We start from the raw sequence: 14,977 nt of genomic DNA, 5'->3' as shown, positions 1-14,977 counted from the left end.
CAGCCCTAGAGGCTGCAGAGCAGATCCTCTCGCCACAATACTATAGAATACCCGCAGCACTGCTGCCTGCCCCACCTTCACCTGCTGCAAAGGAATGTTCTGTTCTCCCTACTCTCTCCACCTTGGTCTTTTCTTAGTGTTTGAAAAGGCCAGGGAGATGGGACAGGGATAGAAAGAGCAAAGCACAGGGGCAGGTTCCCTCTAGAAACCAGATTGAAAGCAAATGTAACTGACTCCTCCAGCCCCAGGACTCTCAACCATTTGTGAAGGATGGGAGTGGAGGTGGGCATGAGGGCTTTGTCTCTGGACTGAACTTTAAGCATGCCTGAGGAGGACAGGAGTTGTGCCTAGATCCTCAGCAACCATGGCCACACTGCACAGAGGGCTGGGAACAGCTTCTGCACGTACTCTGAGCACATGACACCCCATGGCGTACCTGCATACTGTGCAGTCGTATCCCAGACCCTGGGCACTGCACAGCATCTATCACTCACCTCCAGGCCTAAGCACACACTGCCTAAATCACATTGGGAGAGCAGAGAAATAAAACTTCATTTAAGGCCTTTTTAAGAGAATTTTATTTGAGTGGTTCTTACAAAGATTGTTGCAATATGAAAGTCTTTGATAGAAATATCAAGCTGTCTTGTCAAACACACTGAAGTAACCCAAAAATATATTTCAGAGCTCACAGAGCTTAAAAAGAGCAAAGATTATATGCAACCAGAACAAAACACTTTTCTGTATTTCCTACCCATTTTCAGACTTGGCTGAAATCCTCCAGCTCTGCCCCACTGCACGTGTGGAAACTCATCTGGAAATGCAGAGATGTTTTGTTTGGAAACTTAGACACACCTCACAGTATTTACAAAGAAACTTTTACAGATACAATAATCAAAAGTTACCATCAAGAAATAAAACCCTTCAATCCTCCTATTCTCACCAATTATTCAGCACAAAGCAAGCCGAGTAGCTGTCTGCAGTCAGCATTCAGTAGCCTTTTGGATTTTCCATTTATACAAAAACACTAAATATGTCCCTTCATCCAGTCTCTCTCTGATACTACCCTTGAGCAGATCACCCACATTTAGTGAAATGTAAAATGTCTTTGCTGCATTAAAAGAAAGGCTTATGAAACATTAAAAATGTCATTATGTCCCATCTGCCTTTTACAGAGTACTTGTTATCTATGAGCTACTTCTCAGTTCCTACAGATCACCTTTGTCAATGTACAAGAATTACAAGGCAGAACAAGAAGTCAACAGCTTTGTATACAGTGGAAATGCTAGTTAGGGAGAATGAACACACTGCATTTCTGCTTACTTCATTTTATTTTTAAAGATAGCAGGAAGTGTACACAAATGACATTAAATCCTTTCCTTTAGTTTTATCTAAATAAAAGATAACTCAATCTTCCTCCAAAAAATACCTATGTACAAAACTGACTAAATTAATCTTCATCGTCGAACAGGAACCAGTAGTTGGGTTGCAGTCATAGAGTCTGGGAAAAGGCTGTGGTATGTTGGAAGAGGTACATATGCTGCTGTAATCATTTTACCTAATCACAAGAGGAAAAAAAGTAAACATTAGTGTTTGTCATTTCTATAATGGATGACTAAATGTAGGCGTGTACATGGAACACTCACCTGCAAACCACCTCCCATGCAAAGCATTGACAGCGGCGATGGCAGCAGCAATGGAGGGACATTTCACATACACATTGCCCTGCAAGACAGAATAGTGCAGCCCGTGGGAATCAGAGACACTTCCCCAGTGCTGTTCCTCAGCCACCCCTGGGCCTGGCTGGGACAGAGCCACACCTGCTCCACCAGGCACCCGCTGGGATTAATCCATAACACAGAATGAGCATGAGAGAAGTGGATGGTGGTACTGGCAGGCACTACTCCACTGTGGCAGTTACTGTGACCTTCAGTTTTTCTAAATAGGATTTTGCAAGATAGCCCAAACATGCATTTAACCAGCAATCACTGAGCCATGAATGGCTGATCTGCTCCTGAGAGCCTTTTACAGAAAGGATCTAAAGGCTCCTAATCATTAACACCACGTGAAAGAAAACAGCACAAGGGGTCTGACTGCCCCCAAGGCAGCCGACCTGCCAAGGTCTATAAGCCACAAACCTCAACTACATATGCTTCACTAAACATGCAAGCTCACAGCCTGTATTCCACAAAAACCAAGCACTCCCCATTCCCCCAGACAGAAGCAACACTTCAAGGGAGACAGAGTCCCTAAAAATTCTCCTCTATAAACATCAGCATGTCTGTCGTTACTTGAACAAGAACTGAGGCAAAGGGAAAATCCCATCCCCGGAGGGCAGGTAGAGCGTGAGATTGTTCCCAAGGCACATGACAGACTGATCTTTGAACTTCACCAGAGACACCTGGAGTTTGCCATCTGCAGATCAAGCACTGTGCCTCCCTAATCCAGAGAACCACAACAGTCACACCCAACAACTCCAAGACACAGAGACGCCCACAGTAATGTGCGGCATTTTTCTGGCTACCTGCTTAAAAACAGACCATCAGTAATACCCAAGGAAGACTGAGTCTAGCTGAAACAGATTTTTCAGGAAAATAGTACATTAAAAAATAGATTCCAGCCTTTCCTTAGCAGCTTTAGTCAGCCGGTATTAACTCTTTCCACTGCAATCTAACTCATTCCTTTCTCATGGGGCGAACCTGAGCTTAGGGGCTGGTGTTTAAGGCACTAAAGAATCAATTAACATACAGAGCTGTGCTCTCAGCCTCCCCCTGCCAAGGCACCTAAACTGCTTAAATGCCCAGATGAGGTACAGGAACAAAAAGCTGTGGTTTTCTTAACAGCCAGCAGAACACACAGATGTGGTACAAGAGCCATACACTCAGCTGGGACTGCAACCGTTTAATCCACAAAAAATCACATGCTCATAAGCCAACCCTTGACAGCCCTCAGCACAGAAGTCTGGGACAGAGCCCTGAAGGTGCCCAGAATCTAAGCCTGGAAAACAGAATCATACAATGGAAACACTATCAGTGGGCATTTTATAGCTGTGTCACTGCTGTGCTACTATGACAAAACAGATTTCATTTTTTATGAAACATAAACTCATTACTCAGTATGTTGCAGTTTCTTTTTTTAAATCCACCTGCTTATGTGAAACAGAATTTTGCAGCTCCATGGGCTTAGAACCTATGTGAGGTATCCTGAGGGCTGGTGTAGTTTTGGGGGTGGTGGCTTTTTGGGGGGTTGTGCAGTGATTTTTTTTGTGTGTTTAGTTGTTGAGAGGGTTTTTTGGAGGTGGGAAGTGTTATGGGTTGTTGGTTATTTTGGATTTTTTTCCTGTTAAAGAACACTTCATTTTCTCTAAATAACAAACACATTATGGGGAAGGTTTCTGCCTCTCACCAGTCCAATGGTCCAAGACCACAGGTGTGATCTTGAAGATTACAAGATGCTAGGTAAGGCAGCACATTGTTTTATGTGCTAGACTGCAGCTCCTATCTAACCTCTGTGTAACCCACAAGAAAGGGTTGTAGGTGATATTGGGGCAGCTGCACAAGACAGCAATGGTTGAGTGCTAAGAGGATCACCAGGGCAGAACAATCCCACCAAAGCACACCAGCAGGAACATGGGTTTCAGCCTTATACCTTAGCATGGAACACAAGATTATACTTTTAGGGTCAAAGAGAAAGAAATTAACCCAACTGTGAAACCATCTGAAAACTGAACTTTTGTTTGGGCTGTGAATTCTTTTAAAAAAGGGTTCAAGAGAGTTAATCTATTTACAGATCTTCCAGAGTTTATACAGTCTAAGAGCTCAAATACAGAGAAGAAGTAACCAGTCTGGGGTTTATGTAAACAAGGTGAAGTCAGAAGAAAAATATATTCACCAGTTTAAGATGCAGGCAATAATCTGGAATTCAGTCAGCGGCCTTTCTCTTCCCTGTTCTAACTCCAGGCCCTGAGACTGCCCATTGCAAGGCTTTAATGTCATGAGAGACCACAACTGTTTCTAAGCATGGGATGAGGCACACATTTACCTTACGCTGTAATTCTGCTGGAGCAAGGGCTCTTTTCTACTGAAGCCTGTGCTCTAGAAAGAGGAAACTGAAGTCCCTGACTTGGGGGAAAAGGCACAGCTTAAGGGAAATGCCAAATGCCTGAACTAGTCACTGCTCTTCTACAGCAACTTCAGCTGGGTAAACCTTCAAGAGCAGCACCAGAAAGCTGCTCATCCAAGTTACACAATGATTCACAACAGGAGAGAACCATCTACATTCTGCACAAACTAAGAAATTTAATTACAGTTTAGGAAAAGCCCCATATTTGTAACGCTCCCCCTAGACAAAAGAAAGCAACAGAGCTCCTACCATCAGCTCAGTGTGTGTCCCCCAGAAGCAGGCATACCTGAGCTGAGTTTTTGTCAACATAGATGTGGATAACTCCTCCATGTTTGTTACATTCCTCAATCACATCATCTTTAATTTCTGTGTCCCAGCCAGCTTCTTCTTCACTGTACAGGGGAAGGAAAAACAGGACAGAGACCATTCACACAAAATCCACCCCAAAACCCATTAAACACATGCCTGCAACATTCTGATTTCTTTCTTACATGTTAAAGTCATTGACAAATGCCAAACAGACAACGATAAATCACTTACGTTTGAGGATTAAACATGTTGGAAAGCTGGAAGCACTGTGTTGCAAGTGGTTGTACAGAAGCAGCTGCAGCCAGAACTGTTGTAATGGAAAAAAAAAATTAGCATATCTAAGAACCCACTATGCATGGCTCTAATTTATTCAGCATAATAGCAGCAGCTCTGACTAAACAGAAATTGAAGGCAGGAAAGCAAAACTCAAAACCAGACACTACTGATGACAGATATATTTAAAATGATCAATACAAAAGCCAGCAGACTATGAATCACAGTTGAACCTGAAAAGGTTTTCAATATAATCGTGTACATTGATTTTGGCAGACTTTCCATTTGAACATTAAAAGGCATGCATCTTCATCTGCATTTAAAATGTCTGCCTGAGTTGTAGTCAGCACCTTTAATGTTTTGGTCCTCATAGAAGCCCAGCAGCAGCTCAGGACAGCACCACCCCAGCTGACTGGACAACAAAGGACAGACAACCTTGGGGAATTCTTAAAACCTGTTTTAAGCATGTTGTATTATGCTTCAGAAGTGTACCTGCACTTTCATCCCTTGAAAACGTAGACTGAAGGAAACATTTGACACCTGAAATTGCTCTTTCCCTATAACAGTGAAATTATTGTCATTTATTGCTGCTCATCATGCCAGTACATTGCATTAAACACTGTCCCACAGGCTGCCCTTCCATAGGCTTCACGCTTCTGTCAATGGAGCTGCAACAGCTGCCTTCCCCATATACTTCAGACATTAAGGGTTGTGCAGTCAGATAATGAGAAACTCAGAGACAGTAAACCCAAACTTCTGATTCTGAAGTAACCCCTCTAAGGCAGGGAGAACACTACTAACCAACCACAAATACCAGTCCACGCATTTTCTTGGGACTAGTACATGGCTGGGGAATGCTACTAACACTGGAGAAAATGCTACCAAGAATTTGCAGTCAAAAAAATCACAGGATGATTCCCCACTTCCCCACAGACAACTAGACAACTAAGAGAACACAATTTCTCAGGTATGGGCAAACCCTATACCAGAAGAATTTCCCCTACGGACACCTGAAATAAAATCTACTAATTACAAGTTATAATAAATGCTAGTTTACCTTCATTCTGCTGGGACAGTCTCGTTTGTAAATCTAAAGAAAGATACAGAGAAGTTAATTAGAATGTTTGCTAGCATGACTGTATCATCACCTGCCAGCCAGGTTGTTCAGCTTGTTTTTCTGTGGTTAAGAGCTTATTTCAGTATCACTGTTCCTCTCTAGTTGTGAGTAGTTTCACTAATTTCAGCTTCTGTACTAGAATGTTCTGTACTTGACAGATTCTGTGACAACAAAGCATTTTAAAGAGCAACAATACCTTAAAAGGACAGACATGCCATGTGCCTTTAATTCAGTGTATTGCTCCCAACTTGCTTTTGCTGTGATTGGGGTCTTTAAAAGACACGTTTTACCCCATAAGAAAATAATTACAGCAATTCTGACATGCATTAGAGGTGTGTGTCAATACCAACATCTTTACTACCAGAAAGCAGTTAAGCACACAGCTATCCAAACCTGACATTCTTAAAGCAGTTATCAAATCTCATTTCAAGTAGAATAAGGCAATATTTTGTCTGCTTTGCTTTCACACAGATGGCATAATGATACAAGTAACTTTGGTATTTTTCAAATTCAAAACATTTTCCAGTGTTCCAAACATGTGATTTGCCTAGAAAACATGATTTACTTGTTTAACAACATACACTTGTCCCACTCCAAAGTGATGGGAACAAACAAATGCAGACTTTCTAGCCATTTCCAAGTAACATGACATCTTTGAACTAACAGAAAACTTCAGAATTCAAGAACTGTAAGTATAAGCCCCTTCAATCATGGTTCCATTTAAGAGACACTAGGTGTGAGCAAACAATCGCCTTAATTCACTCATTTAGAGAGTAGCAAAGCGATGAGCACCAAGTATGCTTCCAAGCTTACCTGGAAATACCTGAAGGCACCAGGTATCAACATACTTTTCCCCTTTCTAATAAAACCTCCTCCACGACACTGAAGAGCCAACAGAAATAAATGTTTTTCTCTAGATTTTCCTCACGTGCCTTTCCAAGCGTTTTTGCAAGGAACACGTACCAGGAACCATACTGAAAAGCAAGGGCTGGAAGGAGTAAGCTCTGAAGGTTGAGTTGTAAAAAGAGCTGGTGATATTTGGCATGTTTTCCATCCAGATCTGAACCCACAGAGTCCTCACCTCCATAGAATGAGAAATATCACAACAGCAAAGGCTGTCTTTGTCTGTATTCTCTGAAGAAACGGCATGGTCTTGGCCAAATCTGTAACTAATTACCTAGTTAATTAATATTCAGACTCTTGTGAAAACAAAGGCCTTTTAAAGAAAACAGCAAATATCCAAACTCCCAATTTAGATGAGGACAGACCCTTTTCCTGCTGCAATTCCAATCCATCATGTCCAGCAGAACTCACCCATGTGGGTCAGCCTGGGGCTCTACAGCCAAATGCTCCAGAATCCCTGCACCTAATATGGTAAACCTACACATATCATCAATGCCAATTCTGTCCACAGCCAAGTAAGATCTGTTCTAAACACAGCAAAGTCAGCCACCACTATCTTGTGCAACAGTTTCACAGGTTAATTATTAACCACGTTTGAAACATAACCTGCTGCTCACCGTATCTTTTATCAACGAACTGGATTCTTGTGTTGCTCATGACTGAAGAACAGCCCTGTCCTCTCACTTCTAAAATCACTCAGAATTAAGAAATTAATTGTCACTCTACACAGTCAATTCATGTTTCCCTACACATAGTTTTAAACAGTATGCAGAAACTAAAATTAATACATCTGACCAATTCAGATCAAAGTAACTTTTTCAGTATATTCTTATGTAACACCTGTAAGAGCAGCAAGTTTAGCACAATGGGAGTACAAGTTAAGTGTACACAGAAAGCACAAATACAGACAAATCTATCAGAGTATTTTGTGTCTTAAAATAAAAAGTTTATTTTGAAATCCAGATGGCTTTAAATAGGCCGAAGTCTGCCAAACATTGCCTAGCATCTCGAGTAATTTCTTAGAACAGAGACCAAATAGAGGTCCTGGATGATAATAGCTATCTCTTCCTCTTTTGCAGCACACCATAACAATTTTTTCCATAAACAGCTCCTTCCACAAGTAAGGAATGCTTTGTCCCACCAAACATTAGAAGAATGTTCTATAGGCTGATTATTTTAGATTTCCTATGTTGAGAAAGAGAACAGGGAGTACACAGTGACAACTGTTCAGCTTCAAATTCTTTTTCCTGCTGGATGGCCAAATTCTCAGGTGTCCCCTAGAACTAATTCTTTACCTTCCCTACTTGAGTTTTACTGACTCCCTCTTGAACATGGATTATCAGAAGTGTTTGCGGATGTATATATTGCACCTCAGATGCTGAGGCCTACTTGCCTCTAGGAACACAGCTAATATTTTAACTATGTATCATGCTGCCAGGTCATGTTCTGGCACTGATAAACTGAAGCATTTAGATATTTTTCTCCTCCCTGGCCATTCTTCCATTGCTAAGCTCCCAGACTATGCGGAGTGGAATTTTATTTAACCCTGAAGAGGTGAACAATATACAACACCCCAAGAATTTCTTGTCGACAGCTCCTATGCATTTATTCACCTCATTTCTACTGCTGACCATTTTCATTTGTGTAAATATTACTCAAGACCAGCCCAACACCTGAACTTTGGCTTTAACAATAGCCTCCAACTTTCCCAGCTTTCACCTGTGTAAAAAAAATCCTTCTTTCTCTGAGCCAGCTTCCTGACACACCTTGTACTTCCTGTATTACTCACTTCTCCAGTTTAATACCTTCCAAATGACAGGAGTCTAAAGATCAGCAAGAAGCTGCTCCTCCTCTGCCAAGGAAAGGCAATTTAATCAATGACTGTTGGTCTTTAAATACAGTTTCTGACAGTATGCTATACTTTCATAATACTCTCCAGTTTACCCTTCCGAAGGAGCAAAGTCTACTCAGTAACAGGACCAGAATCTGGCCAGACCACATTCTTCTTCCTTCAAGTGTACTTCAAGTATAATTTAGTCACATGTTTCAGCTATATACCATATCATGGACTTAAAATGTTTATCAACAATACCAGAGATGAGACCTCGTGTTTCATACATGTATTCCATCACTCATTTCATGGGACTTTATTCCTCTGAACTGTTTACGTTAGCCTCTTACTTATAGCTTTCTTTCTACCTTGGGAATAATTTTCCTTTTTTATTTTTGAACTACATATTCCTAGCTTACCTTCCTCAAATTCCAAACTTTATGACCAGTATCCCCACTACAAGTTGAGGCAGCTAAATACATAGAAACATCTTGGGAGTAGTTTTTCATTCACCTGAGTCCCACTTCCTTTTTTCTTCAAGAGTTGGTAAACCTTCATCTATTGCTTTCATGACTTTAACGATGTCTAACTCAATCTGACTGTTGGCAGACAATTATCTTTTTATCTGTTTCCCAAACTAAAAATCCTGTTTTATTATCAGTCATTTTTCCTATTCTTCATAGGCTGTGTGGTCATTCCTTATTTCTTTTGAGGTAGCTGATCACCCAGGTTCAGTGTGGAGCCCACACTAACAGAACTTTTTCTTCTTTCTATAGAATACAGATCCAACACAGCATTAGCAATGTAAAACATCCTGCTTGTTCAAACACCCAAGTTGCTCAGACCAGATGACTTAATTGCCTTGTTTCTTCAACCATCAGTTAGACCTGTTTGTGTATCCTTCCATTTAAATGTGAACAACTCATGACCCCTCAAGTCAATGGTCATTTCTATTCTCATCCGTAACATCTTCATTACTTACCAAATTGAGTTTAAAATAGCATCCCCTCTTCATGAGTCAGTGAGTATTTGATGAAGAAATTTGTCGGATATCACATCCAGGAATATCTGGGCCCCACCATTATTACTAGCAATTCTTCTCCAATCTGTATCGGGGAAGTTAAAGTCTCCCACAATGACATAATTCCTGGTAGTAATTTTCTCTAACAAGAGTAAAGAGATCTTTAATCCATAACCAAATCTCACTTTGGGGATAGCTCATGACTCTATGGCAGCAAAAAGCTTTATCTTTTTCCGAAGTTACTTAAGTTGCACATGTCTGCATTATTCCTTTTGTACAATACAAGTGAAAAGAACAATGCTATCCCTACCACCTTCATTTCCACAGTTGCTAACATGCATCTTCTTCTAACACCTGTATTCAACCTCATTTATTTCTCCGCAGAGAATCATGTTTTCTCATGCTGACTGCATACTACCTGAACCATTCAGCTGTGTCAGACATTTCTGTCCATGTTCTTGATTTAATGAGCTTGGATGTCTTTTACCTTGTTTGTTTCAAATGCAGGGGAGGAAAAGGACTGGTGCTTTTTAAAAACACTATTCTCATTTCTAATTGCTGACATGTTTCTACATGAGACTGCCACACCACTTTATAACCTGCGTAAATGTTGATCTAACTTCAGCGGTGGTTAGCTTTCCTTCTCTTTCTGGACTAGACACACTTTTTCCTCACTACTGTATGCTTTTCATCCTTCTCAAACAGGCAACTGACATTTTTCTGTCACTGGTCAGTTCCTTTTCCTTCCAAGGGCACATCTCTAGAACAACTCTATTATATTCTTTTAGCAATTGTCTACAGCTTCATATGTATGCTCTTAAGACTGCACCTGACCTTCAGTAACATGATTCAGACCTATCTTATTAAGCCTGAATAATTTCCATCACAAGTTCTGCTGGAAGGCAAACAAGAATGCTACCTTTTCTTTGCTACTTTCCTGACACGTCCCACACATTCCAGCATCTGGTTATTTGTGACATTCAGGTCCTTTCTACTGTTATGAGAGTTTCATATCCCTTGTTCATAGCATTAATCAAAAGTAGCAAAAAAAAAAAACATTCAGGGAGGTTACTCCCTGCTCTAGTCCTGAAGACCCCATGAATAGTTTGCTTTTCAGACCAGCTATGAACTAAGCAGCAGCAATCACATCCCTCAGCCTCATTCCAGCACACCCACCTGCAGAACACACATACAACTATAGCCAAATCCAAGCAACAGACACATTCCCTGACATAAAATGTCTTTCCTCACAAGGACATACGCTGTAAAAACACTGCTGCCATCTTTATGATGTGTCCCCCATAAAGTCCAAATAACCTTCCTGCCCTTCGCACAGGTCTAATTTTTCTACAGGGGTCAATCCCCTTCCAATTCTGAGCCTGCCATTTTCAATAGTCAACACGTATACTGCAGTAGAACATACAAATCCCCACTAGCACAGAGAACAGTGAAGAGAGGAAGGTTTGGGGTGAAAACCAGCAAATTTGGAAAAATATGCAAAGTGAATCACACCCATCCAAATTGTGATATACTGTCATTAGTTATGATTTTGCGTGTTCTACAGTTTGTAAAACATGCTGCAATACCTCATTTTAAAAGACCAAAATGCATTTTCATTCTAAAAGACAAAAAAACAGTTAAGTACCTCCTGTCTCAAATTTATAAATTTTTAAAAATATATATAAGTCATCATTTCTTACCTGTCACAGCTCCAAAGGCCAAAGATCCGCTCATCTGCAGAGCCTGCTGTGCAGCTGGAGGAATCTGCAAACCAGTACCTGGAACAGAACACAGAGAGACCTTGGAGCAAGCCCTTTCATTCATTTAGGGATGCAGTAACAGAAGCATCATAAATATTCCTCTTGTCAAAAGATAAAAAATACCATGCATTTAAACATTTCATTCATTTATCCAAACAGTTCTGTGGAGTGTTTTAATTCAAATTCTGCAAACTCCTTCACACACTTGTTATCCAACACTGCACACACCTTCTGCAAGTCTTGCCATCAACTGAAGCCGACCAGTTGTTCCCAAATCAATTCCAGTCCGTTCCAATTCATCACTGTCCAAAAATGAGCTAGCACTGGAAGCATCAGTACGCTCAGTTACATGTCCAACTTTCATTGGTCTCCCAGCCAGCTCAAATCCATTGAGTTGTTCCAGGGCCTTTTTGGCACACTCAGAGTCTGAGAACTGTGGTTTGGAAAAACACAAATTCAGTAATGCTTGTCTACAGGATTCAGCAACGCTTCTACTATATGTAATATCCACAATTGCGCAAACAGGAGAAACTCTTTAAGATAACAGCAACAAGCTAATGTACATGTGCTCAGAATTTTTCATTTAAACTAAACACATGCATATTTTGGTATTTACTTTCTCATGGTTAGGTACTATATACTTAAATATATTGTTGAAGTTATAGCATCTAGATACTGCTATCAACAGAAGTCATGACTGTGGCTGTCTTTCAAGAGTGACAAGTGACACTCAATTCCTCTGCAACCTTACAACTGCCATGGAATATTTACAGTTTATTCCTAACAGATATTCTGCTTTATGCTGCGAAACATCAAAATAAACACACAAGCATTTTATCAGTGTTAAAACCGTCAAGTATGAACTATATAGCAAGTTTGGTTTCATTTGTGTCCATGTGCCAGAGGTCCCAGCCGAGACTTTTTTCCTCATGACAAATTGCCAGGTCAGTTAAGAAACTCAAGTTCACAAAACTGTGTACCTGAGGGTAAAGAGGAAAGATGTTTTCAACTGAAAGTTTCAGCCCCTATTATTTCCCTTTAAAGCTCAAATTAAATTATTTTCAGCTATAAAAACACCAGTCTTTACTAGTGTCTTTGCCTGCAGAAGATAGTGTTTGCTTTTGCAGGCACTGACTACAGAGGAAACTATTCCCATCTAAACATATTCACTGCCCATTCTCAATACCCAGACAACCATCAGAAAACAAAGAAAAAAGCCAGTGCTGCATCCTGCAATATGACACTTCTGAAATGAGATACATAGTTATGGAGTAGCAATTTAGTACCTCCCATGCATATGTAAAAAAATTTAGATTGTGCTTAGTTTATTATGTTTAGTTTGCTACTATATAACCACATAGATATACACCGGAAGGTTCACATATAGAGATATATACTCCTACATGGGAAGATTACACTCAGAAATCATCTTAGAAACCTGGCAATTCTAGTCATACCGTAATGAATCCATATCCTTTTGAGCGCCCAGTTTCACTGTCCATCATGAGCTGAATACTTTCAATCTGAAGATAAGAATAAAGCTATTTATTAACAGACATTTTGGAACAAACTCCAAGATACCAGAACACAACATGAAAACAGCCTTGTCAAAAACACGTACGTGAATGTGAAACTATTACTTTTTTAAAATTAGTTTCTCATTCCTTCCTCATTTCAAAATTAGTATACAGACAGCTAAATAGGTACTTGGATAGTAAGAGAAGCAGGTAAACATAACGGTTTTGAGCTCATCTATGGGTAGAGGCTTGATGCAGAATTCTAGCAGCATAAGCACGCAGACATGATCAGATCGTAATTGAAACACACTCATTATGGCACTTCATATGCTGAGACACTCTGTTTTACAAACTAAGAAAAGCAGTATGCCTGACAAGTGCTTCGTGAGGATGAAGCTGAATTATTTCCAGAAGCTGCTAGGGCTCTACAACTAAGCTAGGTTTTTCAAATAAACTACTCTAACACAACATGCCAAATTAAAGTTTACCCTGCCAAATGGCTCAAAGATTCCTCGAAGCATATCTTCAGTAATATTGAAGTGTAATGATCCCACATAGAGCCTCATAGGACCAGCACTGCCCTTCTGCAGATTATTTGCCATTGCTGCTGCTCTGTTTTTCTCTGCCTAAGGAGAAAATAAAAATTCACCTTTGATAAGAAATCAATAAAAAACCCCTAACATAAGTAAATACCTATCAGACCCAAACTAGAAGATTCACCAAACATATAGAAGCTGTTGCATGATCTGCAGTCTATCAGACTTGAACTTAAGAGCTACAAAACCCAAGACCATGACCAAGTACAGAGACAAGAGACTCCAAAAGCCTTCAAATTGAACAACTTCATGCAAAACTCTGACTTCTATCTAGGAAATTATCTAGAAAGCATACACAATATAGCCTTCACTTCTGTAACACTATTACCAATTTCTTTACTGTTATTGCTTAAGATCTGCATTTTCCTAATACCTTTACACAACTTTCAATCACTTTAATTTGCCCGTTATCTACTGGCAACAAAAATCCATTATCACTGGCTTAAATAATCATCCTTGTTACAGTTTTCCAAACATTCAGTAGTAGCCAAATTTTCAAACATTAAGTTTCTCATCAAAATAAAAGAAGCATAACTCTGCATGAACACAAATGAGGTTTACAATTCCTTACCTGTGATGCCTGTACTATGATAGGTACACCCAGGACTCTCTGTCCAGTCAGTCCTATTGCCAGGGGCACTGAACTAACATCAACAAATTCAACATAAGCAATCCCCTTTGAACGTCTGGAATTTCTATCTGAAATCATTCGCACATCACGAACCTGAAAGGCAACAACAGAGATGGAAATACTTTTAAAGAAAGATGAAAAAACTTAATGCAGCCTATTTCTCAGACACATATTAATACTGAAAATTATTTGCCAAGCCAACAGCTTTAATTCTACAGCAGCATACACCTTTTGTAACAAACATATCCCAGAGGCAAGCTAGCACTAAAGCTGTTTTGTTTTGTATGTGACAGAACTTGCAGCACTCTAATGCTTTACACCAGAACCTTACAGCTGATAGAACAAATGAAGTTTTTCCAACTTAGAAGTTACATGAATTTTCAAATGACACTATAACTGACAGACCTAATTAAAAAAAAAAAAAGAAAATATGAATAATGAAGTTGAGTCAGAATTGCATCAACATGTTTCGCCTCACATCACATGAACAAGCAACTACTGAGAAACTACATTTTCATGTTCAAAAGTTTTAACAATTAGTTCATCATTAATCTCTCTTTGCACATGCACAGGAAGCTCCAGAAAGCCACATGCTTACAATTCTGAAAAAATACCAAACCTGTACTAAGTTGTACTAGGACAGCTTGTGGCAAAATTCAAAATTATTTTAACTTCCTTATCAATTACCTTCCCTACTGTAGAGAAAAATTCTTCCAGGTCTCTTGGCCGAATTCTTGCAGCCAACTGCATGCAGAACACTGTTCGAGCATCCCTCTCTTCAGGGGTAAGATTATCAATAGGTTCTCTGGAAAGAGTAAAGTTCAGCTAAAAAATCAACTGAATTAAGATAATTCATCTTTGGACCACACATGATACACTAAACAACCAGTACTTCACATT

The 14,977-nt window shown here is 39.9% G+C and overlaps 1 protein-coding gene across 3 annotated transcripts in view; it reads right to left on the bottom strand.

Annotated features, from left to right (window-relative positions):
- Positions 1 to 557: 557 nt before the first annotated feature.
- RBM39 (RNA binding motif protein 39) overlaps positions 558 to 14,977 on the bottom strand; it is a 28,182-nt gene continuing 13,762 nt past the window's right edge. For all 3 annotated transcript variants that reach the window (XM_030963598.1, XM_030963595.1, XM_030963597.1), the window contains 11 exons: positions 14,765 to 14,882; positions 14,018 to 14,170; positions 13,339 to 13,476; positions 12,791 to 12,856; positions 11,562 to 11,766; positions 11,274 to 11,351; positions 5,759 to 5,791; positions 4,660 to 4,735; positions 4,406 to 4,511; positions 1,644 to 1,722; positions 558 to 1,555 (listed from right to left, as the gene is read on the bottom strand). In XM_030963598.1, coding sequence (XP_030819458.1) covers positions 1,455 to 1,555; positions 1,644 to 1,722; positions 4,406 to 4,511; positions 4,660 to 4,735; positions 5,759 to 5,791; positions 11,274 to 11,351; positions 11,562 to 11,766; positions 12,791 to 12,856; positions 13,339 to 13,476; positions 14,018 to 14,170; positions 14,765 to 14,827 — 1,098 coding nt within the window. In that variant the 5' untranslated portion in view covers positions 14,828 to 14,882 and the 3' untranslated portion in view covers positions 558 to 1,454. The remainder of the gene's footprint in view (positions 1,556 to 1,643; positions 1,723 to 4,405; positions 4,512 to 4,659; positions 4,736 to 5,758; positions 5,792 to 11,273; positions 11,352 to 11,561; positions 11,767 to 12,790; positions 12,857 to 13,338; positions 13,477 to 14,017; positions 14,171 to 14,764; positions 14,883 to 14,977) is intronic.

The sequence above is a fragment of the Camarhynchus parvulus genome, chromosome 20 (assembly GCF_901933205.1).
Source record: "Camarhynchus parvulus chromosome 20, STF_HiC, whole genome shotgun sequence".
Lineage (NCBI taxonomy): Eukaryota > Metazoa > Chordata > Aves > Passeriformes > Thraupidae > Camarhynchus > Camarhynchus parvulus.
This window is presented reverse-complemented; position numbering and strand designations above follow the sequence as displayed.